We start from the raw sequence: 26,201 nt of genomic DNA on the forward strand, positions 1-26,201 counted from the left end.
CAATAGCAGAGTTTGTGCAGACCCTGGCTTGTACCTTCAGAGGCCCAGTGGGGGCAAGGCCTTCACCCTCAGTGTTTTTTTTTAATCAGCTGCAGCATTTTGCTTTAGTTATTTGCTTGCCAGCCCTGCTCTTGCAGCTGAGCCGTGCTGAGCTGCTCCCCAGAAGGCCTCAGGCTGTGAAATGGATGGTTGATCAGTACAGATCACAAGTGATCTGTGGGGTGGGTGGGAATCAGGTCTACCTTGATGGGGAGCTGGCAGCAAGAGAGAACAGAGCCCTGAAGGACAGAGGGGTGTTTGGCCAGGTAAAGATACTTCAGTATCAATCACCATCCACCTGTGTTTGTTTGAAAAACAAAACTGATGGAATAATTGTAAAGAAAAAGGCAGGGGTAGGCAGGGGGCGAGTTTTTTTGATAATGCAACCTGGATATGCTTGAGAAAAAGTGATATATCTAGTAATCACATCTCAGGTTCAACAAACTTGGACTCAGGTTGTTTGACACACACACGAGGTGGCAAACGCGTCACCTGTGATCCAGCTGCCTCATGAGTTTTGAAAGTTTGTAAATATTTTATGGGCTTTCTTAAATAAAAATGTCATTTCTCGTGGCACTATGGCTCGTAAGAATTTCAATTTCCACCTGGATTTTTTTGGTGCTGTCAATTTTTTCTTCAAGTACTCGTGGCATTCCTCTAATTTACCAAGGCTTACGATGCAGCTGGCGGCAGTAGAGACACTCTGGTCCTGTCCTTGTGCCTTGCATAAGCAAATTTTATGTAAGTAAAAGCATCTTTTCTTTTGGTGCCTGCACTAAAACAGGGAGAGGGGGAAGCAAAGAAGTAGTCTACACATTGTTCTTGAAAACTGTACCATTTATTAAAGTGCAACCTGGGGGCATGGATCTTACAGCAGTGTCCCATTAGCAGAGGGAAAAAATGTACATACCCCTTCACTTCAACTGACTGTAGAACAATGAAGCTGGAAAGAACTTTCTTTTAAAGGTGGAAACACTTTTATTAACCAAATGGCACAAGAAGCTTTAGACAGTTTTCCCCAAGAGGGCTGCACTTGCATATTAGAAGGAACAGTATGACGAGTTCCTGGGATAATGGGTGACTTGAGGACCAGTCAGGGTCTCTTCCCCCAGGCAGGCCTCTTGAGAACAGAATCCGAAATCCCTGCAAGTCTGTCACTATTTGCTTACACCCAGCAGAAGCCTAGTAGAAGATATCCCCTAACATGCAGCTTTAGTCAGTCCCATTAGTCTTTGCTACTTAACAAATCAAGTCCCATTAGTCTTTGCTACTTAACAAATCAAGTGGCATTCTTTTGGTCTGAGTTTGAATAAAAGCTTATACTGCAAGTATAAGCTGCTTATACTGCTTATACTGCAAGTTAAAAATGGGGACAGACCCCCTAAAGGTATAGCAGTAAGATGCATCCTCTGCAGCTTGTTCTGTCCACATTGATAGTGTTCCTTCCCTCCCCTGCAGATACTGCAGGGAGATCAAAGGCAGCTTCCACTGGAAGCCAACAGGAGCTCCCCCACTTCTACAGCATGACCATAGACCTCTGGCTCGGAGGAAGCAAGTCACCTACCCAAGAGACCAAGAGAGGGTCAGCTCTAAGTAGGAAAAAAAGTGATAAGTTATTTAACTTAAGGAAGTGGATCTGGGCGATGATGTGTTCGTGGTTCCCCTGGACTTTACACTGCAGCTGACCCCTCTGAGCTGGTGCCATTCCCCAGCCAAGAACTGGGCAGGAGAGTTCACTCTGTCAGACACAAACTGAATTCCCTGCTCCTCTGGGCCCGAGAGCTCACTCTGCTGGAGTCAAGTAGTGGTGGCTTAAGTTTTATAAACACCCCCTCACCCCCCTTTTTTGTTATGGCAATACAGAGCTTGCAGTTTGGAGCACAGGTACATACATGGAGTCAAAGCAATACTGTTCTTGTAACCTCCCTAATGCTGAAATTAAGCAGACCAAGCCAAATTAAAATCATGCACAGCTTCTGCCTTCACTTGGTACAGGAGATATTGTGCCTCACCTCTCCATGTTTCACTGGGAAACACTTTCTCCTGTTGTGCTTCAACCTGAGCAGACACAAACAGAGCCTGGGATAAAACATTCTCCTGCAGCCTTGGGCATTCTGAAGCCCCTCAGGCATTGCAGCTGGGCTGTGTTCACCTCTCCACCCCACACCCCCCATTTCACAGCAAAGGAACCTCATAAGTACACTCTCAAATTCTGTAACAGGAGCTTGCTCTGGCTTAGGGAGTGAGACACGATGCTGCCAGAAGCACTTCTAGTTTTTTCTGCCAAAATAGCAAGATCTACCTTCCTGGGGCCTTCCTAGTACTGCCATATCATTGTAGCTGAAATTAAATGCCAGGAAGGTTTAAAAGCTCAGATTATTTTATCTACTACAGTCATTAAAATGAAAAAAGACCGAACTTGAGAACCTTGCTTGTGACCCTTAGAAAGCATTGATTAGTTAAAAAACCCAGTCCAGTGTGTTAGGCTGGCTGTGATCAACGCTGTGTGAAAAGGAAGGAAGCAGGATTCCGGCAGCAGAATTTATCCTGTCTAAGAGCACTCAGCACTGCAGCTTTCACCTGGCCCTCGAGCTGCAGATGCCTGAGCGCAGCTTCCAGCCAGGATGACAAATCAAACCCTCACAAACAGCAAGGATGGATTCCTTAGTACTAACCTGCTCTCCAGAAGGCATGTTAGGAAAGAAACAACCAACTGCAACCACCACCACAACAGGCACTTCTCCTCCAGCCAGAATCTAAACTGGTGTCCAAGAGCAGGTGCGATACTGAACAGAGACCACGCTCCCGCTGCATCATCCGGCTCTGTGCCAGGAGCTTCCATTTGGACTGGTGAGTACCTGGAGCAGCAGCTGCTCCAAGATTCACATCTTAATGGACAGAAGGCTGCAGAAGTGCTGCTTTCTTGGCTCCAGATTGTTTGGTTGGGCCAGCCCTAGCATCTCAGATTAAGTTATTTTCTGTAGTTTTCAGCAGCCGAATTACCACCCTGAGAACCCCTCTCAGCACCCGCCCAGCCCAGTGAAAACCAAAACCTTAAGTATTCAAGCTGCCTCTCTCTCTGTGCCCAGTAATATTCCTGTGTTGGCCAGCTGAGTAGCTCAGTACTGTCGTGCTGCCCCACCTCCAGCCCCACAGCTGGATTTTATGAAGGTGAAGGGAGTCGGGAGGCAGGAGTCCACCAGGCTCCACCCCACGCAGGGCAGCTACAACGGGCAGGGACGTGGCTCTGTGTCTGCACTTTGGGCTTTTGGGTAACAGTTGGTCTTTGCTCCCAGCCTCTTGTTCCTGCAGTGCCAGCTGAAGAAAGCCCTTGCCCCTCTCCCAGCCACAATGCCCAACTAAGCATAGCTTAGAATTAAGCACAGCTGAAATTTAAGTTGCACCTTATCTTGAAAGCCTTTTCCTTGACAGCTCCTTACTGAGCACCCTGCCCACTGCAGGTCATTAACTATTTACCACTTCTTTGTAGATCTCGTCTGCTGCTGTTTTAGCATCTCAGCTTTAGGGTGTGCTAAGGATAAAGTGAAGACAGAATGGGTCTAAGGTAGATATTTTGTTAAGGTACAGGCCACTCGAGGACAGATATTGAGGCACTTTTGGGAAGGGGATATGCAATGCAAGTTGCCCTTTTGTAAGTATAGAGCTACTGCCTTTCCCTCTGCCAGCTACAAGAGATCCACTAAAGAGAGGTTGCATCCCACCTTTCGGGGTAGTTAGACCCTGCAGCGTAGGATTACTGCAATAGACTTGAAGATGGGGGGAAAAACCCCTTCCATTTTCTAATTCACACCACCTGTCACTCAGGTCTGGAGGAACGCTGCCATCTGACCTTACCTGCCCTTTGGTGACTTCCACAGGGCCTGTCCCAGCTCTGACCACAGGACTCCAAATTCAGCAGAATTCAAGCCCACAACTGACCTTTTTAACTAATGGAGTGTTCCCAGAGGGAAGAGGCTCACAATGTCCTGAACATGTGGTCAGCGGGGTGGGGGAGAAGAGGGTACAAATTCTTGCTGACTTGCCAAATCTAAAAGACCCTTAGAGGAAAAGAATATTCTAGAGGAAGGACCAAGCAAAAACATACGGTGCAGCTGATGCTCCATTAAATGTGGCAACACACCAGATACTCAAGTATTTTCACAGTCAGGCAAAAGACTTAACACAGTCACTTATTCCTTACTCCTGCTGCCACCTTCTCACTGCTGTGTGGAAGAAGATGCTTTCTATTTAATACTCTGCTGGGTTCCTTGTGCCGACAAGTTATGGACTTCTTCCCTAGCCAGCCTGGATTTATTCCTGTCCTCTACTGATCTCCCACACTAACACTGAAACAACTACATCCAGAGAAGAGTTAAAGTAAAACCAGCCCTGTCTGCACCCCCCCTTGATACACAAATTATCCAGTGTCCACAGAATCCATCTCTGCTTTAGAGTAACCTGCTGTGTGGCAACAGCTGGGGATGTCCCAGATGTAGGCTCAGTGTCTTCAGTAGTAAGGAGAGGATGTAGGTCAGGTTCAGAACAGCCCTTTTCCCACAGAGAATGTTCCCAGAGAAGAACCCAAAGCCATCAGCAAAGCAGCAGGAGAGGGGCAGCCCTATCCTGACTGACCAGGCAGGAAAGCACAGCAATGAGACTACCAGGAAATGGCAAAGTCAATTCCACTTTGCAATATGATAAAGGGCTTTGTTTTTTTTCTGTTAAGGCCAAACTACTAAGTTTTGTATATGGAAAAAGAGCCATTAGTGATCAACAGTAAAGTCCAGAACTCCACAGCTCCCGAGTTCAGTCCACAGTGGCAGCACATACGTGACAACCTTCCTCTTAATATTCAACTTCACACACACAGAGTTCAAAATCCAGTAAGTTTTCTAGAAAATCCATTCTCACAAAAGCTTAACCAAAAATAATTCCTCAGAATCTGATACGCTCTGACTAACTTTCCAGCATCCTGGGATAGGAAAACGCAGCAAGAATATCCTAAAATAGAGAATATGCTAAAATCTCTTCATTCTGAGATCCCTCAAGAAACAGGCTCATCAGGAGAGGTACCCTAGATAAGGTTATTTAGAAATAAAAGTACCTTGTCTTTGTGCTTTGTGAAGAGTAAGATTCCCGTAAGCTCATGTTTCGGTTTCTACATTATCGCGAGTTCCCCTTCACCTCCCTCCAGCTGGTCTAAGCCACAGTGCCAGCACCAACCTTCAGAGATGCATCCATAGTTGTGCCTGGAAAGCCCAAGGTCTTGCCCACAGAGCTGCAGTGGACATGGACAGACACACAAACATGCTGAAAGAGGAAGGCTTGTAGCTGGATCTGACTAACGAGCATGGCGATACTTAAAACGTTTCTCTCCACACGCACCTGAAGTGTTGTGACTGCAGGAAGAGGGGTTTCCTTTTTGCCAAAGTAACTTTCCTCAGCATTTGTGAACCTGTAAGTTTAGATGATTACAGATTCACCGCTGCAAAAGAAATCGCACTGACCAGCGCTCCGGGTCAGGTCAGGAACAAGCAGATAGAGGAGATGTTTAATGCTCTTTTGCTCACTAGAATCCATTGCTTTATATATCTGGGATTCTGTCACAGGCAAGACCAAGTTAGGACTAAATACACTCTGTGCTTAACTTGGGAAAGACGATGCAGACTGCAGCGTGACACAGGACAGCAGAGCGTTTACCGCTGAACGCACCCCGGAGATCAGAGCACTGATCCAAGCGGCACCGTGTCCAGCATGAATTTTGCACCTCTGGTAACCGAGGGGTCGCAGTAAGTGGGCCGGGCAGGAGGAAAGCAAATGGGTTCTCAAACCAGCAGTGTCCCTCCCACCCTCCTGGGCAGCACCTCTACCCCAGGAACACCAGGATGCTCAGAGATAATACAGCAATAGAGAGGCAGCATCTTCACAGGATGGGGCTCCAGTAAACGTTAGGGGCCAAAACCAGTGTGAGCCAAGAGGTAAAAAAAAAGCACTGTCCCACCGGGGCTTAGGAGGAACCTGGAAGGTTATGAGGAGCAGTGCTGTACCTGAGAGGAAGCCGAGACAAAAGGGAGACCAGCCTCTCGCTACAGGACTCAGGTTGGCTAATGTTTGTTAGGAAGGGCTCTTGGGGCGCGACGGGAAGTGACAAGACAGCACAGCTGCAATAGCGGTCAGTCTGAGAAGCCAAAAACTCCAGGGGTTGGCAGCAGCTGGCTCTCCCCTTCCCCTGGGGATTCTCTGTTCCAGTTCCTAGAGTATGAGCACCCCTTTCTTCAGCACCTGCACTTAAGTTCTTAAATTTGCAGAATTTTTTTGTTTGTTTTTTTTTTTAAAAATACCCCAGTACTTTAATCACGAAAAACCAGTCCCCGCCCCAATTCTACTAAAAACATGATTGTCCGTAGCTGGAGGCTTATTGAACAACCTCACCCCATCACCATTAAGTTACTCGAATGTCCAATTAAACAGCAGGCAGCTCAACCTTTAGGTAACACAACTACAAAAAAAACTGGATGGTGCTCTCTTGTCTCTCCCCCCTCCTCCTCCTCCTCCTCCTCCTCCTCCTCCTCCTCAAGAGAGCTCTGTTACTTTTTCCTAAGCGCCAGCGCTACTCCGACCGCTACAGCCAATATAGCCACGGCGGCAGCCCCGCCGTACAGCAGTATCGATTTCCCTTCCGGCAACAGGATGGGCTTCTCCTCGGCAGCGGAGGATTTCTCTTCCGCTTCTTCCAAATGGCCCTCTTTCCCCACTTTTTTTTCCCCTGGAAGCAGTATTTTCTCAGGTTCTGGTGCAGCCTTTTCTTCTGACGGCGCTAACTTTGGGACAGGTTTACTTAGTGCGGGGATTTCAGGTTCAGCGAGCTCTTCGGCCGCTTTTCCCTTTTCCTCCTGTTTTGCACGCAGAAGTGCAGAGGGATGTGCTTTTTCAACAGCAGCAACTTCAGCTGGAGGTTTTGCTTCCTGTAGAGAAGCAGAGGTTTCTGGAAACGCCGCTTGCATGGTCTCTGCAGCGCCAGCTGCCACCACTGCTTCCTCAATCCCCTCCGGTATCTCTTCCTTCTCCACGTGAACAATGTCGGAGTTGGAAGAGTTGTTCTCGCTCCTCTCTTCACCCCCTCCGTTGCTGTCCAGGCTTTTGACTTCTTCAGGATCCATAGCCACTTGCTGCCAGGACTCGGGTCCCAGGGAGACTGGCAGGCTCTCCGTGTGCCAGCTCTGACTCGCCGACAGGGAGACGGGCAGGCTCTCCGACTGCCACGACGTGGTCACCGTGGGGGACTCCGGGGGGCTCACCTGGCCTGAGTTGTCACTGGTCAGGATGTAGATGTCATTACTGTCCTCTGCGATGAGCCCGGGGTACTCTTCCTCTTCGGATTCCAAAGTAAAGACTGTCCCCTGCAAACAAAAAGGAAGACACAACATATGAGCCACGGCTTCAGCATTACCTCCCCTGTACAGGAAGGAACAGGACACCTGGAAACTTGAGCTGGAAGAAAGACGAGAGGGCTCTGCATCTGCCTGACCTACATTTCAGTAGCTTACAGGACCCAGCTGGTCCAGCTGGCATTTCCAGAGAATGGAACCTCTTAGATGAGCTTTGCTGGGAGCTCCTCCTTTCCCTGACGTTACTGCATCGCCGAGTACATCACCAAAACACACCACTATTAACCAGACAAGATACTAAAATCTGAAACCAAACTGCAACAAAACAAAGCAAGCAAACACAAGGACGTGTGCCCAGCTGAAAACAGCTGCCTTCCCCCTTCTGTGCACCCTACTGCTTGTCTGTTTTCATCTATCCCATTTCCAGTGCTATCTGAAGCCTGCATTCCTACTTTGTACCAACAAGCTGGAATATACAGTAATTCTAGTATTTTACTGCAAACAATTTTAGCTGTTCTTAAGTTGTGTAGCCAAAGTCTTGAAAAGTTAAGCTGAAACAACCAACCAAGCACAGACATGCAGAGATGCTGACAGAGTTGGCTTGCTTGTATTTAGCTCATTCCCCAGCAGTGACTGGCAGCTCTCAGCAAACTCCCCCAAGTTCACACAGGGAGCATGACATTCCATGGTATGGAATATCCCTCCGATATTACCAGTTTGGGTTAGCTGTCCTGGCCACCCTCCCTCCCAGCCTCTTGTACCTCTCCTTGCTAACAGAGCACGAGAAACTGAAAAGGGCTTTGTTTAGGGTAAGTGCTACACAGCCAAAATGTCAGCATGTTATCAACATTACTCTCACACTAAATCCAAAACCCAACTCTGTAGCAGTTACCAAGAAGAAAATTAACTATTCCAGCTGAAACCAGGACGAAGAGATGGGACAGTTTGCTATGCCACATAATAGAAGTCTGTGAAACCATTAACAGAGATCCAATAACTTTCTCGCTCATAACAAAAATATTTGAACATTCTATAAAGCACTGCAGGGCTGGGAGCCTCTTCTGTGCAAATTCCTTGTTCAATTATCAAGCTTTCCGGTACATTCCATCATAACATGAAGGAAAAAATTCCATTCATTCTCTTTCTTTCTGCTCCCTTCTACACACAATAGTTCTAAAGCATTCCAAGCAGTTGTCCCTCTTTTTTAAACCTGTCCAACACCAGTGCATTTGGGGGTTGACTGTGCTCCAGGCTCCTACCTACTGTTTCCCACTCCTCTCCACAGAGACACAAGACACACTGCAACTCCTCACTGCCCTAGAACAGGGAAGGATGTCCACACAGACAAAAAAAACCCCACCAAAATCCCAAAACGTGAGTTGGCAGACACAGGAGAGGCAGCACAAACACTGCTGGTGCTATGATCAGAACACATGAAGCAGGGGTGGGATGTAAATCTCCTCAGCCCATGGAATTTCAGAATATATTTGGACATGGACAAAGGAATACTGAAGAACACTTTCAAAAGGAATTTTTCTTCATAAATGCCTTTAAATTGGTTGGATGTGGGAAACATCATCCAGCTCGGTAACATGTTCAGAAACTCCAAAGAGAAACGAAGCACAGAGTTCCTTAGGGAAAGGGTTAAAGGTGATTAAGCTGTTCATTAACTGCTTAAGGATCTCCATAAAGTCTTAATTCAGAATGAAATAAAAACTAATAAAGCATTACCTTAGTGAAAATTTCAGACACCACCCACACGCCAACAAACCCAAAACAAGTTCTGCTCTTTGAGCAGTGACTGACAGTTCAGGACTCTGGTATCCTCTTGAAAGTCATGTTTCACTAGAACAACTAATTTTTTTTAAATGCAGCTCAGGCCATTAAAACAAAATGGAGCTCGACACCCAGGGGGAAACAACCAGCATTGCAAAGGAAGGGCAGTGGAAAAGAGGGGCCAAGAAACTGAAGTAAAGGCAGAGGTTACTGGATCCAAAGAGCCCTGAGCAGTGTGGGCCGGGGCTGCTGTGCAATGTGGGAGGGCAGGACTCCACAGCAGCACTGCCCTGTCCTGCTCCAGCAGACACTGGAGAGCAGCACAGCAGGGAGTCAGTCACTGTCCTTGTCATCAGCTCCCACCACCCTGTGCTGAGGATGGAGAGGCAGCTTGCTGCCCACTCTGAGACTGTACACTCACTCCTTTGACCATCAGGGTTTGCTCTGGATGTTGATTAAGCAGGAAATACTCTCACTGGAATATAAGCCAGTACCAGATTATGACAGACACCTCCGATTATAACAGATTTTTTATTTCCACAAGTGACACAGACTCTTAAGAGTGGCAATTAAACAACAAAATAATTAGGGGTGAAACATGCAATCTCATGAACCTCTGTATTACCCTCCTCCCTTCTCAGCTCTACCTTTCCACAAATCAGAATGATTTCCCCTCCACAGCACATCACAACACACTAGGCCACAGCTGTGATCTGATGTTAGCAAAAAGAACAGGGACACCCAGCCCTGATAACAGCTCTGCTCTTGGCACTGCCCTGGGAGTGTGCCCATGCTGCTGTGACCCACTCAACACGAGGCATATACAAAAATATTCCAATACACTGTGCTGCTGCGGGTTTGTGAGCCCTGGCAATTGCAGCAAACTTCCATAATGAACCAAAAGAAGCATCACACAGGGCCATATTCAGACAGCCTGAATTCCCCTGCAGTCGCACCCTGTACACCAGAGAAAGCCCAGAGGCTTTGAGCCGTGACTCAGCAGCCCACGGAGGGGAGGATGGAGCCACCTGTAGCCAACGGGGACAGTCGGGTACAGAGACTGCCGTGAAATTTAAGCCATCCTGATGCTTCTTAATACGTACTTATTCCTTTAGCCTCTGCTTCTGCTCTCTTCCTGATCCACCACTCTTCACTAGTCCCTTCCCTGTCATAAGGAAAATCAAAGGAAACCCACAGACAATTTGCCCATGATAAAAAAGAACAAGTAGTTCCACCTACATGTGGTACATAAGGTACCACCACAGCTGTAATGTGGACCAGTAGCTGCCCAGGCCCAGAAAATACCTTTGGTCAGTATGACACGATGCCAGATCCTCAGCAAGCTGACAAACAGATGGGGAGGCAACAATGGTGTACAAAGATTGGGCATTAGTTATTCTGGTTATTCCCACCTATCAAGGCATTTTTAAAATGTGCTTTGCTGGAGCACTTTCACTGGAGACACACTTCTCACAAAATACAAGATCTGGGCATATCCTGAGGGTAATATGCAGGATAAACTGTTTTGGAGAGCGTAAGGAAATGAAGGGAGGGTACTACAAGAAACATGGGCAATCCTCAACATTTCAAATACTTCATTAATACATGTACCAACACCACACACACATCCTGCCTTCAGCAGAAGGGAGGAGGGCCAAAGGGGCTCAAGAGTGTTATTGTTCCTCTTCTCACGCAGGCTGCGCTGACCTCAAAAGAGTTATCAGCCGCTGGCTCCCTATAAATCAGAGCCTTATGCAGCCTGGCTGATTCCTTTCTGTCTTTCCAGACAATTTAACTTTCGTGTCAGTGCCTCGGGGACACAGCTCTCCGAGCCTGAAGCCACAGTTGGCAAACCTGGGGGAGAGCTGAACACCCCGAGTGGCAGTGGGTAATTCCACTGCTTTTTCGTTAAAAGCTTACGAAGCTTTAATTGGAAAGCCAGACAGTAATAGGCATTATTTAGGATACGTGATTAATATTTCTTGAGCTGAATTAAGATTTAATACATAAAGTCAAGCGGATAAAGCCAGGATTTTATGCCAGTTCAGTTGAGGTTTGCACTTCCTGGTGGTTTTTTTTTTTCCCTTTTAAAGCAACTGCAATAAAAACTGAATGACATTCAGGACAATTCTCTTGATTCATCTACAGATGTGACCCAGAAGCAAAGCCCCAACAGGCAGATTATTTCAGGACAGGATGTAACATGTGGAAGGATTTTTAATAACTTGAGGCCTTATATAAGCCCTACACTTTAGATTTAATAGTAAGTACAAATGTATGTAAGCATTTCTTTATCTGCTTTGTTTATTGTAAATAGACAGTCTACTGCTTCAAACCAGAAAGATCAGAGTTGCTCTTTTTCAAATTTGCCACGGGAGACTTACAAACTCATCCAGCACACTTAGAGAACCACGTCAGGTGTGGTAGAGAAGCGTGGGTAAGCCCCTCACCACAGCATCCTGCCACTCCTGATCCCAGCCACTGCCACTTGAGGGAAGAGTGGGCACAAGTTGTGAGGAGGAGAAGGAGAACTGCATATTTCCTTTCTTGGCTAGAACATAACCAGAATGGTTCACAGCTCATGAGGCAGGTCTGAGGAAAAGATCAACAATTCTGGGCAGGTGGCATCTGCAGACCTAAAGAACAGAGCTACTGCAGTCAGACCCCACTGTCCTCAGCCCGTGGGGTCTGACTTGCAGAAAGTATTTGGACAAGTGACAGAAAGCACTCTAACAATTGTGGCAGGCTCACCCTCAGGACAGGCTGTAGCCACCATGCTACAGGGTGAGCTACACTGGAACTACTCTAAACGGGTAACAAGATAACAAAAACACATCTGAAAGCTCCTCCAACAAGCAGAATCCATCAGTCTGGATTTAGCTGTAGTCCTGTCAGTGCCAGGAACCTGAACTTTGCTGAAAATCACTCTCAGCCGTGGATTCAGAACACTACCAGTCTTTGACATACAGTACAGAACTGCTCCTTAAAAAACACCTGAAAAGTTTCAATTATGACTTAAAGACAGCAAATGTAACAAAAAAAACCCCAAGCCACAACCTGGAAACTGACTCTTATGATGACTAATATTATTTCTCATAGTATTCTAATAGGTTATTAAGGCTATACAAACAAACAGACTTATTAACTATAGTAGTTATATTTGCTAAACAGCAAAAACTTTAACTACACATAAGAAAAAAAAACCCTTTATTTAGCAAAATAATAATTTCAGCCTGATTTATGTAAAGCTGCTCCTGGTGCAAAGCAATATTCAAGCCCAAATTCTGAATGTCTCAAAGACAAAAGCAACTTTTTTTCTCCATGAAAAGAGTAGGAGTAGTAGCACACACTGCATCTATAATGGAGATATTATTAAATAGTGAACAGAAAGAGATCCCCATTAAGGTGTCCAACAGAGCCTCTTAGAGAAGACTTTGAATGCCCTCCCCTGTAAACACCAAAGACCAGGAAAATGCAAACCATGTCTAAATGCTGTGGAAGCTGCTTCTAAGGTTTGGTTTTAAGTGTTCTTAAAAGCTCAACTGGTCTCTCTGGTTCAGTTCTTAAAATATAAACGAGGAATTATGTGGACAGGCAACTCACACAAAACTCAATTCCGAAGACACAGAAGAGCCCACCCGAAAACCCACAGAGCCCAGCAAGGCACATGCACACCCCAGATCCTGATTTTGTCCAGCACGGGTAAAAATTCTGTATACAGATCAAAGTGCCACCAGGGGAAAAAATAAACACGTTCCCTGGGCTTCAATCCCTCAACATGAAACTAAACAGACCCACATAAAATCCCTGACAAAAAGAGTGTCTTGAGGTGCAGGAGGAAACACTGGCAGAACAGTCCCAGGAGAGCAATTCTGGCTACGATAAAAAATTCAAACCACTCAACTCAGCTAGGAAGTTTCTTAGTTGAGGGTACTGACTATCTTGTAACATAACCCATCACAGAGAGAAATGAAGTTCAAGAACCATTTGGACAATGTTCTCAGGTGTGATTCAGGGCCAGGACCTGGACTCGATGATCCTTGTGGGTCCCTTCCCAATCAGGATATTCTATGACTCTACGGCCACTTTCCTCACACCAGCAGTGTCACAGCAACGAGCACCAGGAACCTATCAAGTGCATCTGTGCTTAAAATCTACTGTCCAAAAAACAAGAGGCAAGGAGTGATGAACTGGCCTGTGTCCAGGGATCCTAAGACATCTCCCTCTGGGGAAATAAGCAAACTTCCCACAACAACAAACTTCCCCAGAGCTGGGAACACACCTGCTGTAGGATTTCCAGCTGTGGCAGAGGAGCAGTTGTGTGCTGGTGCCGAGGGATGAGTGGGCAAAGGCTGTGCCCAGGGACAGCTACCAGGGTCTGGAAGCTCCACTCCCACCCTTGTTTGACCAGGCTGCAGTTCCATCTGCTCCATGTCTCCATCCACAGCCCCGGTACACTGTGCCTCTTCAGACCCTCCTGGAAGTCAGACCTGACAGCACTACCCTGCTAATCCTTCAGAGAAACGGATTATAAAGGAGCTGCTGACAACACTCAGATCCAGAACAACACATTTGGAAATATAAAGGAGTAAGAAAAAGCCCTCAGGCACTTACTGTGCCTCTCTGTCCATCTCTCTGAAACTGTGGAGATAGGTGGAGCCAAGACAAAGAGAGCAGAGTTCTTACAAATAGTCCACAAATAGGACAGCACTTGTTATTAAGGAAAAAAAAAAAAGGAAAAAAAAGGTTGAGTGAACCAGATCAAAGCACTCCTGTACTGCAACCACTGCTCTCATTCTTCCCTTCAAGGAATGCTTTGGCTACAACAGCCTGCAGAAATGATCTTATTCCATCCCTGCCCTCCAACATAACCTCTGCAACCTGCAGAGAGTCAGCACCAAACCAACATCCTTTAAGGTTTCTGTGTTATCTGTTTAAATTGAGGTAAATTCAGTTATTTATAGACCACTTCTTCAGACAGATAGATTTGAAGTTGTTGGAGGGAAAAAGAGAAAGGAGATCTAGTTGCTCCTTTACTGTTTAATTTCCTTCTTCAGTCACAGTGCCTAAAAAAATCTAATACTGTATCAAAGAAGTTAGATACAAATAAGAGTGGACATTTCACTGCAGTGTTCCATGACACGAGTGGAAATTATAATTATTTTGAAAGGAAAACTCCTTTCTAGGACTTCTCTAGTTAGACTGCCCTTTCTTGCATCTCTCCCACATTAAACTTACTTCTCTCTCCTCCAGTGGAGCACGTCTCTCTATTTCTGCATTGTCATTCCCAGGGCAGACACCTGGACTGCTGCAGGAGATTTTCATCTCTGGTAGCACAAACTGCCTGCCTCCTTCCGTGGGATGACAAGCATCTCTTTGCTCTTTCTCCTCCAGATTGTTTAACAGACTCTCAGAGGCACATTTTTCAAGCACCAGCAGCAAAGAAAATGTTTACACTCGCTGCAAAGCCCAAGACAAAACACCGGGAACACAGAGAGAACAGCTCCTCTAAGGCTGAGATAGGAAACTGTAAACACTGTGCACATTATAAGCAAATTTACTTTTGCTCTCTTCGACATGGGCAATGAACTAGTTAAACGCAAATCCAGGCCTGAACATCGTGAGAGACAAGAACCCTGGGAAGGCAGAGACAATTTCAGCTTCACAAATGCAAGAAGTTCCAGGTTGGTACTGAGAGAAGAAAGGTTATTAACTGTACACCGATAAACATCGATTGCGTGCGCTTAATTCACCTCTTCAAACAAGGGAAAAGCAGATGGGCTTGGAACAGGAATGGGAGTCTGAGAGAAAAAAAAAAGGCAGCTAGTTTCCAAGCAATCTTACACTTTTTCCTCCTTACAGACATTCCCAGGCTATTTCTACATATATGAAATCTAACCATGAAAACAGGATCCGCAGAACTCAAGAAGAAATCAATTTTTTGGGAGTAGGGGTGGAAAAGGAAGAGGAAAAAAATCCTTACCAACTGACTGGCCTTACTGTGCACCTTTCCAGGAGATCAAGAATTGCTTCTGATGCAGCAGCATTCAGCCCTGGAGAAGTCAGACAGAGCAAAAAGGGAGGGGAGGTATGAGTAGGAAAGGGAGGGGAGAGGAGGAGAAGGGAGGGGAGAGGAGGAAAGGGGTGGGGAGAAGAGAAAAAGGGAGGAGAGAAGAGAAAAAAGGAGGGGAGAGCATGTACACTGCATATCAGTTTGTTGAGCCCTAACATTGCTTTGGGGAAAGAGAAGAACAAAGCTACTTGTAATCAGGCTGGGTATTGCTTTGCAATGGTCCAAGATGATAAAGGAAGGAGATCTTAGTGTGACCATTTGACTCATTAGTCAGGAGGAAGAAACGTGTCCCCTATTTAGAGAACCTGGAATGCCCAGCACACTTTTTGCTCTGAAAGAGAGATCATACTAAAACTTAAGAGTTAAGCAGGGTAAATGTAAGAGCTGCAGCCAAACCCGTCACAGCAATTAGTGAAAGAGGGAGGCTGTCCAGAAGAAAGCAAGATTTCCTTGCATCCCTACAGTTCTCCAAAATCCATTTGCATCTACGTGCAAATCTAAGAGGTTGTAAACTAGATGAGGTGGTCCTTTCATCTCTTCATTCGTGTTTTTGTTGCCAGTTGCACCCAAACACAATATACAGTGCACTGCAGACATTCCTACTTGGAAGACTTTCACCCTGAAGCAGTGGAAGAGAGCCAGGGGAAGGGGAACTGGATACACAGTGGCCAGAATCACAGCACTGAAATACCTATGCACTTGAACACAAAAATATGCCAGCCATTCCCTCACTAACCAACCCACCACTACATCCCAGTCCCATCCTGCCACCAGAAGTTAGCTGAATCACAATTTCAGTGCCTGAAGGAAGAATGGGAGGGGAACACTCATTGCTTCAGCACATCATCTCGTAACCATATCTCTGCAGGACTGCCATGAAAAAAATCAAAATGCAACTTCTCATCCTCTCATATCTCAAATCTCCCATTCCCTACAAACCACGTTGACTTCTCGAAATCTGCTGCATGGTTATCCAATTTATAAATCTTCACTCCCTTGAGCCAGCAATTTTGCTTCTAGTTAACTGTCCACCTTCCTCAATCAGATGCTTTCCCAGACCAACAAGTCTCCTGAGCTCATAAAGGAACCTTCAAGCCTTGCACACATGCGGAACACTGGGAGCTCTTCCAGCTACATCCTGGCTGCACAGCAGGATGCAGAAAGTGCATGACACAGCTCTGTAAAATTCTGACTCCCCAGATCCACAGTGGGGCACAGGAAAGGCTCAGCTGACCCCTTACCTTTGACTGGCTACTTCCCTCCCGGAAAAGGCTGACTTCAATCCAAAAATTGAGGAAGATCCCAAATCATGTGGTGCCAAGGGAAGAGATAGCACCAGAGACACCACAGAGTTTTTCAGGTCTGCCCCTGAAAAGCTGACTCCTGTGAAGTTCTCCTCTGCTCCTGGCCCACAAAAAACCAGAGAGGCTATTCTGGCATCTTCTCAGTTTTAAGCAAGCTCTCAGCAGCTGCAGGAAAGGTCTATCTTCACCCGCTCCAAAATAGCACAAAAATTGACCCTGTTACTGTCACAGCAACATGAGTCACTGGAGACTCCCAGGTTTCTACGCTGCCCTTATGGCTCTAGCAGATTATTACTGACAACCTGATCCGGCACACAGAGCCCCAGTGGCAGATGCTTATCTTAAAAAATGCAAACCCTTCCATGGCAGCGGCTCTTCCCGGCCCTTCTCAGAAACACAACCTCTCCCACCCCGGCCCCACGCCCTGCTCCCAGCACTGCCATCCCCAACCACCACCCCACGGGCTCGGAACACACCGAGAATCATGCAGCTTGGTAAAGATGAACATTTTGCTTAGGGAGGAAAAAAAAAAAAAACCCACAGTAAACCCACATATTCCCCTTCCTCCACATAAAGTCACATGCCCGGTGGGTCCCCAGCCCTATGCCCAGAGCAACTCACAAAAGGTTAATGCAGCTACATCAATTCATCTGGAAAGGATTTTCATCACCTTGTCTCTTTCCTCGCCTCTTGTGCTGTTTCAAAAATAGCTCTGGCTGGTTTGCTGCCCCGCTCGTGTCAGTGTGATTTCATGGCTGGCTGGACGGACACAGACGGGCTGGGCTCTGCACACACAGGCACAGTCACACAAACACAAAGCACAGCCCCCTCCCTCGGAGGCCGTGCTGGGAAGCTGCTCCTTTTCAGAGGCTTTGCGCTGTGTTAAGTGTGTTTACAGCAGGCCTCTAAAAGAGGCTGGAGAACAGACCACAGCCCTTTCTGGGGTTAAAAAACGAGGCAGGAAAGCAAAACAGCACCAACACTGATCTGTCTTAAAGCTGCAAGTAAGGACCTGCCCTGGGATGAAAATACTTTGAAATGTGAGTGCTTTTATCAAGCAACCTGAGGTCATTTGGCTGAGTGCTGCTGGTGCTTCTCTCCATTAAAGACAAACAATCCCTCCCAAAGGCCTTGAAAACTATTATCCACCACTGCCAGGAAGGGAACAGATAAAGAAGGTGCAGATGTGCAGAAATTCTGGAAAGAACTAGTCTTAAAAAAAAAAGCTCAGGTACACTCTTGAAATGTGAGAAGCTTCTGAATGAGATTTTTCCTACTAGTGCTTTTTTTATCACTGGGTTTTCCTGAACAGCTTTTCTTTTTAGAATAAATCAACTTGCTGGAGCCATTTCACAAATCCCAGATTAATTCCATTCAAATCTGGCATCCCTCCCAAACCCAGTAATCTTAAGGCTCAGCCTTCAAGACCCAGCTCCTGGGCTCTGAGCTGTCTCTCTGATGTATTTTTAAATGAAACCTTCTCAGCGTGCCATGACTCAGGAACATTGGTTACCATGAATTAAAGATTTCTACAAGGAAAACTGAAGCACAAAGAAATCCTGATTGCTCATTCTATGCATGTTCCTATACAGCTATAAAGTCTAATATGCATGAGGTATTTTAACACTTATTATAAAAATAAATTAGTACCTACTGACATTTCCGTATGAAGTGTTCTCCAATTACTTATCTGCTAAAAAACCCCTCTGAAATTTAAGAGGAGAAAAGAAAACATATACCATTCCCAGCAGTCACCAGGGGATACTATTAAAAAGAAGAGCCTCTTGGGCACAGTATCTCTTGCTAGGGGTGTTTGCTTCCACGTGCAGTGCTGCATGTATATTAACAGGAAAGCACATACAATCAAAAGCTCACCATATAAATTAGCACCTTAACACACCGTGTATGAAACCTAATTGTTATCTGACACCTAAGGACCTCTTCAACTGCAACAGCAATCCAGCAAACCAGGCATGCAAAGAACTGGAACAGACTGCCTGGGGAAACTGTGGAGTCCAATCACACAGGTCTTTAATGCCAACATCAGAAATGAATGGGTAAAAGTCAGTTCTGCCTTGGGGCAGAGAAGTGACATAGATGACCACCAGAGATCCCTTTCTGGTCCTGACCTCCTCATATTTTTTTTGCTTTTTCTGAGTCATTCCTTCCAGCAACTCCTCAGCTTTCACTCCTGTTCAGACTCTTATCACATTTATCACAAATAAACTTTGGACAAAGTATGAAAATGAAACATGGTCTCCTTACCCATCCTCCCTGCTGAATGATATAGTCTGCAGAATAGTCTTCTAGATATGTCACCCCGAAGTTCACAAGGGCACTCAGTGGCTCCTGGCCCCGTCTGGTTAACTCCATCAGAAACTGTTGTAACAGAACCAGGGGCACCAAGACCTTCAAAAAACAAGAATTGTGAATAAATATAAAAAGCATCATCAATGCTACTGTGTAGCTAGAACAGAATTCACACGGTCCACAGAAAAGGTCTGAGTCTACAAGTCCAAAGGGATTTCATTTCTGACATTTCAATACACTTCATTTCTGTGAAGACACAAGGCAGACATGCAATACAAGGCACTAAAAAAGAAGTACTCAGATTGATATGCAAAATAACACAGCTTAACCAGAGAATTTCACAGGACAGGACTGCAGTGCTTTCTTAAGCCCCATTTTTTTCCCAAGACAGGATTCAGGTAGAAAAGCAGAAGAGGTCCAGAACTTTCTACCCCAGAAATGGAAAGATGCAACACAACTTGAAGGGATATGCATCCAAATTGTATTTAAGCAGCAAACTCATACACACTCTTGATTAGATACTCTGCACCTCTCTTTAGAAGTTCACACTTGACCTTGAGACGGGACAGAAACAAACATCTCCTCCCAGCAGCATAACATTACAGACATATTTAGAATGACAAACATAAACCCCTCTCCATGTCAAACTATGACAAATTTAACACACAGATTTTGCTCCCTCATTTCCCACTCCCATTCCTCTTTAGAAACGTTTTTTCTTTAAGTGAATGCTCAGCCTCAACCCAAACTGCTCTGGAAGATGAAAGACACTGTGAACCCACCTCTTTCATATTATACAGTTCTAGCCACCTCCTTCTGAAATTATGTTTTTGTTTGCCTAAACAACAAGCAGTTGAACTTTTAAACTCTAAATTTATTCTCCTAGAGCACCCAAGTGGCCCTCTGGGCAAAGTTTATACGCAGCGCTTCGCCAAGGTCAGGAAACCGGCATGAACTGAAGTCACGAGCATCTGAAAAAGCACTTTTATGATGTGAGAGAAAAATATTTGTCAGTTTTACCACCCCTCGTTCCTGACAACTGCACTGCACATCCATTTGCAGACAGGAACGCTGTTCCCCAGCTGCACAAGGGAGGTACAGGCTTTCCTACTGCTCATTCCCACCTCCTAATGTCTCCTTCCTTTTCCAATCTCTTCCCCCTTCAGCCTGGTTTTCTTTGCTGGAAATATCCTAAATTACTACTACTATCCCTGAAATCACACCTTAGGATGAAAAGCTGGAGGAAGAAGAATAGGAAAAGTAAGGCTGGGTTTGAGATTAGCACTAAATTCATGATGGTGTCTCACTGAGGTGGACTACTGAAACCAGATAGGACTTAAAAAATACCTGTTACCTGATAAATTTCAGATTTATCTGAATGTGAGAGTCCTGTACTACAGCAGACAGGTTACAGAACTGCTCTGTGACGAACAGTAAACGCTGGTAACTGTCAACACTTCACTAGGAATGTCATGGTGCTTGAATTTTAAAAGCAAGATGGTGTTTGAATTTTAAAAGTCTGGGGGTTTTTTTGAGTTTCTTGCAATTGATCTCAACTCAGAGGCAGAAGAGGTGCAAGCTCACAGTGCACAAACGTAAGGAGCCAGTCAAGGTGAGATGTCAGAAGAAACTTTAATCTTTTTGGATCCAAAATAAAAGCATGCTGTCAAGGGTAGGCATCTTTCAGAGGCTTTGGGCACACCCACATAACTCTACAAGAGCATGAACACTGAGATCTCAAAATATTTGACATTTACTGTAAGCTGAAGGCAAAAGAAACAAAGGCAAAAAAAGGCTGCTTGGGAAATGAAGGGAGCTCAAACGCTGGCATACTGAACATGACTTGCCTTCTTCCTCTGCCAACTTAAATACCTAATCCATCCATTCCTCCCAAACTCAGCAAGCCTGTGCAAGCCTCAGGACCGAGGGACCAAACTCAAACTCTAACACCAGTCCCACCCAGACCAACAAACACCACCTGGTTTTCCTTTCCCCCTGAAATCACTGACACTTCTCCCTTTGAGACCAGGATGAACTGGAGCAGGTTTGCATGACACTGCCCCTAAATTCATGAAAGAAATTACCTTCACAGTACTTCCATAGAGGTTAACAACAGCTTTCTGTACTTAAGAGTAGCTGTGAGAATGGTGATGAGGTTTAACTAGACCAAAGTAAAAATACAGCCTTTGCAATTCAAAGCAAGGGTAACTCCCTCCACCAGGATGCCTGGGAAGGAATGCTGAGGGCTATTTATATTATGACTGAAGAAAAGCATATACACAAAGGAGCTGGCAGGAGAAAACTTCTAGGGAATCATTAAAAAACCCACTTTACTATCATAAGGTATCTGACTGTGTAAATGGAAGGTTTGTGTCAACGATACCATTTGAATCCCATAGTTCAGTATTATGACTTCAAATGTATGCAAAAAAAATTATTACCAAGAAAGTTCAGAAACTTTCAAGAAGCTGTATCCAAAATTATTGCAGCTCTGTGCACCTCTCGACTATTTCAACATAAAATTCACCTAATTCTTCATTATTTCTTACATTTTTGTTGTATTATTCTTTGGCCCTGTTAACAATAAGAATGGGGCACTGAGATGACTGCTAACCTACTCACCAGTTCCACTGGCTCTCAATAACAGCATTTGTTATCCTTTCATGTGATGCACAACAGTGGGATTATGCATTTTGGAGCATGTATAGAATATTCAGTTTTAAGCAAAAAGCATAACAACTCAGCAGGGGAGTACTTCAATTTTTTAAATTATATTTATTACAGAAATATAATTTGCCCTGTTTTAGGTGGCTTTGGTTTTGTTTTATTTTAATGAGAGCTTTACTTCAAATAGAAAGTGAAGACTTTTTCTTTACAGAATCCAAGAGCATGCCTCTTATTTTCACACCATAATTTCTGAGAAATACATGGAAAAAATTATTTTCCTGGTTTATTTTTCTGAGATCCAGCACTTCTAATGTCTGTGGATAAACTTTGCTTCTGTGGGATGTCAGTGGAAGAACTGATGATCTCATGTATTAGCTTACCCTGCAATATTTCCTCGTTCAGATGGGTATTCATGTTTTAGTAACTGCAACCATCCCCTTACATCCCATGTGCCAGTCAGTTAATCAAATCTGTTCAGGAGTTCAAACATACCACTGCACTTTGGAAAATATCCGTATTTTTACAGGGGAAAAAATAACAGCTATATTTTCCAAGTGTCCTCCTTCTGCTCACACTTGTATGATGAATATTCTTTGGAAGCTGCTATGACTAAACACGACACCTCCCCAATTTCAAACCATCAGCTCCTGCCACAGCTCCTGTGCATCTCCAATTTCTGCTCCACCCAAGAAACTACAGGATACAGGGAGTGCTTTGTTACTCTGTTCTGCCAGGCCAGTTGTGTTTTCTTATTATTCAGTCATAAAAGGGAGGAAAAGTTTCAGTTCTCCCAAACATACATCCTCCAGATTTTCACAAACTTGAGGCCAGCACAGCCTCGTTTTGCTGCTATGTGCCTGCTAATTAGACCTAACACTCTCTCTATTTATAACTGCTTCTTAAAATTATTTTTCTAACAGCTTCTTTACAGTGAAAATTAAGCTGGGCTGAGATGGGAGGAAAGATATCCAGATCTCTTCTGTTACAAAACACAATTCTGATTAAGATGATAAAGGAATTTAAAAGGAAATGAAACCAACACAAATGTATTCCACCTCCTCAAAACAAGGATTATTAAAGGAACTGCTGGGCATTCCTGAAGCATCAAGCTACCATGAAAACAATACCAACAGATGCTGTGCTAGTCTACAAAATTTCCATTCTGGTTTGCTTCTGGACTGTAACTTTTGTAGCAACAAATGTTACAGGGAAGCAAAGCTGACGGCAACCACAAGGTGATGGGGACAAAAATCCACCACCCCCAGGGGCTGCACAAGTGTAGCACAATGGAGGCTGAATCATAACCCCCCCAAAACAGCCATTCCACCTCCCCAGGGCTGTATCTTCAAGAGATGGGTTCCAAAAGCAGACTGAGAGGCACCAGGGTACTGACAAGCCCCATCCACCTCCTCCCTTGCCAGCTGAGCCACAATGACTGGTTTTCTGCTTGGTTTTAGTTTTCACCAGCTGAAAAGTAAAATGTGCTAGCTTAAGCCACCTTCTTGATAATCAGATTTCATGGTTGTTTAAACTAAAATGCTGTGAATCACAAGAGGACAAACTGAAAGAGCACACACATAAAGCAATTATAATTGCTGGAGCCATGGGCAGTAACGTGTCATGCAATGTTTAAACAAACTGCTTTACAAGTGCCCACACCCTTGGTTAGTTTCTGAAGTAAGCAGGGAAATCTAGTCAACGAAAAGTATTTCTGGAAAAAAATATAAAGAGGGAAAAGATTTCTTGTTCTATTTTAAATCTGAGACTGAATTTTAACACTCAAATTGTGATTAAATGTGCAAATAGTTATTTCATTTCATTCTTTTTCTGATGCCCACTGAACCTATCAGAGAATGATTAAGGAGACGAATTTGAATGATTAATGAAAGATGATTCTGGGAAGAGTAATTCTACTCATTCTACATTAAAAGTATTATAAAGATAGTTCATTTACAGATTTGCATTTTGTTTTAAAGAGGGAAGGTTCAGTTCATTTACAGGTTTGCATATTGCTTTAAAAGGAAGTTTCGTATCATTTGAGACAACTACTCTGGAATCCAGGTAGGCACACTATGCTTATGTTTTATGAACAATTTAAATATCATGAAGATACTGTCAATTTTTATTTTCACCATGTTCAGCACACTTTTTTACATGTATTTTAAACCTGACACGGGAACAGAAAAACAGTAGAGAAGTATTATGAAAACATCTGTATCAGATTCCATTACGAAACTGCTACGGAAATAAACGTCTCTTGGGAATTTAAAAATGTTCAATGATTATTAAAAAAAAAAAAGTCAATCAACATCTCTGACTTTACATTTTGCTGTAATAGAGGAAGATTGACCTAATACTTACATTCTACAACTTCTGACTAAATTATCTAAAAACTACTCAGTATGTGCACGTTCCGAGAGTGCCATTTACTTCACACTAAAACCAAGTGGGTTCTCTCTGTTCCTGGCCCTCTGTGAAGCACAACTGTACCTCCTAAAACCATTATGGACATCAAACAGACACGAGACACATCCAAGTTAAAGTCATTTATCTGGTACCTTGTTCCATCCACTGGCATGAGCAGCTGCCTCTTGTGTGCGCTCTCGATATTCTTGATATGTCACCGGCCTGCAGAAGTTAAACCAACACTGAAAGTTATAAAAGGAAACAAAAGAACAAGAATAAAATAAAATTCTCAGTTTCCAGAGGACAAAACATTTTCACATGCATCACAGCAAATAATTTTCCAGAGCTAACGAGTCTTGTGTTTCAGGATATAAAACACCAGCACCAGACGGGGTCAGGAAGGCATCACCTTCTCCCAGTTACACAGTTTTGTTTAACTGATTAAGTAAATTTTGTAACAATGTGACACTCTACAACTTAAAAGACCTTAGATAAGTAGGCTCTCTGATATGCTACAAAATTTCTAAGCTCTTGAATATAATTTTTTTTTTTCAGTCTAAGGCTTTAAAGATAAAAAATTCCACTAAGAAATTCATATGTGAGCTAGAGGCCAATGAAGAGTAAGAATTTTATAAACAATATGGGCTATGAACCAACACAGAGTGCTTGGCTGCATTAACATTATGTCAGAGTTGAAGCCTTTATTTGCAAGAAACAGCACTTCTGATCATAAAAAACCCCTTCATATTTCAGTAGATACCTCCATTCTAGATTTATCACCTCTCTACTTCTCTGAGTCGGGATGATGAAATTCCACTCTTCCATATTCTTTCCTCCAAGATCATACAGCAACTGATGTAGAACCAGTAACAATAAAGGCTGTCTGCCAAGTGATGCACTGCTTCAAAAGCAGCCAGATCATTACAAAAGGCAAGTTCAGACTTCAGTTTAAGGGAAATAGTGTTAACTGGCACTGGACAAGAAAACTCCTTATTGAATGTGTCATGATCTAGCAGCCTGCTGAACCCCAATACTTGTTCATATGCATGTTAGAGAACAGCACTGCTGTGGCAAAGGTGGGTAAAAGAACAGAGTTAAAGCACAGTGGGGAAAACATAATTTGGGTTTGTCATTTTAAGTGCATTCTCTTAACTTCCTTGGTATGTTAGTCCTTTACAACACAAATCCAGATCGAGCAGTGGGATGAGAAGAGCAAGAACAGCTGCAGGAAGGATATTCTCAGGAGATTAAACAGTAGCTCTACTCTGCCTTAGAAAAAGGCCACGTAGTTTCATGGGCATTTCAGACTTTATATGTATGTCTGCACGTACATAAAGAAAAAATTACTTAGAATGCAAACATTTTCCCACAGAAAGCATAAGAAGCCTAGAAAATCAGGTTACCAACAAGCCAGAAATCCTTAATTTTCAAAGACCTCCTTCCAGGAACTTTCCAAAAAGAATCAACCTAGAGTGCACCACTTATGACCCCTCAATGTCAGTCAATCAGCCAACTATCAATAACCTTTAAGATGCTTAAACTTAAAATGCTTTCATTTCAATGTAATATTTTAGACACAGAAAAAGGATGGGTTGCAAGACTTCCTGCTCCACCACTCCAAGACCTTGCCAGTCTGGTTTTTTAGTGTGTTAGTGAGGTATTTTTCAGGACCTCAGCTCTTCAGAAGACGGTAAGCACGAGTTTTTAAGGCCACGTGGGACTAATGCCTGGCTTGTAAAGGCAGATTAGCTGCTGCCATTTCTAGAGGAACACACTGGCCTATCTTTTGCCACTTAAGACAGGGTGCACTTCTCCCTTGGATGACTCATGGAAAAAGAGACAACCATCTTCATCTCTCTGGTCAGATGTCACATGGCACCTTTGGTGTGAACTCCAGATCAGGGTCATAGAATCACAGGATGGTTTGGGTTGGAAGGGACCTCTAAAGATCAATGGCAGGGACATCTTTCACTATATCAGGCTGCCCAAAGCCCCATCCTACCTGACTCTGAACGGTCAGTTTTAAATTATATCAGTCATAAAAAGTCAACCCCTACTTGTCAGCTAGGGAGCTAGTTAAGGAATAGATGGGCTAGTTAAGGAATCACAGAATGGCTGATGTGGGAAGAGACCTCTGTAGAACATCCTGTCCAACCTCCTTGCTCTATTAGGGTCTCCTAGTGCACGCTGCCCAGGACAGGTTTTGGGAATCTCCAAGTATGGAGACTCTACAACCCC

At 44.3% G+C, this 26,201-nt stretch overlaps 1 protein-coding gene across 2 annotated transcripts in view; it reads right to left on the reverse strand.

Moving 5' to 3' along the window:
* Positions 1 to 853: 853 nt before the first annotated feature.
* Positions 854 to 26,201, reverse strand: part of BCL2L13 (BCL2 like 13) — a 41,919-nt gene continuing 16,571 nt past the window's right edge. For both annotated transcript variants that reach the window (XM_027655371.1, XM_027655382.1), the window contains 3 exons: positions 24,116 to 24,185; positions 18,846 to 18,989; positions 854 to 7,439 (listed from right to left, as the gene is read on the reverse strand). In XM_027655371.1, coding sequence (XP_027511172.1) covers positions 6,627 to 7,439; positions 18,846 to 18,989; positions 24,116 to 24,185 — 1,027 coding nt within the window. In that variant the 3' untranslated portion in view covers positions 854 to 6,626. The remainder of the gene's footprint in view (positions 7,440 to 18,845; positions 18,990 to 24,115; positions 24,186 to 26,201) is intronic.

Source organism: Corapipo altera, unplaced genomic scaffold (assembly GCF_003945725.1).
Source record: "Corapipo altera isolate COAL_440 unplaced genomic scaffold, ASM394572v1 1, whole genome shotgun sequence".
Lineage (NCBI taxonomy): Eukaryota > Metazoa > Chordata > Aves > Passeriformes > Pipridae > Corapipo > Corapipo altera.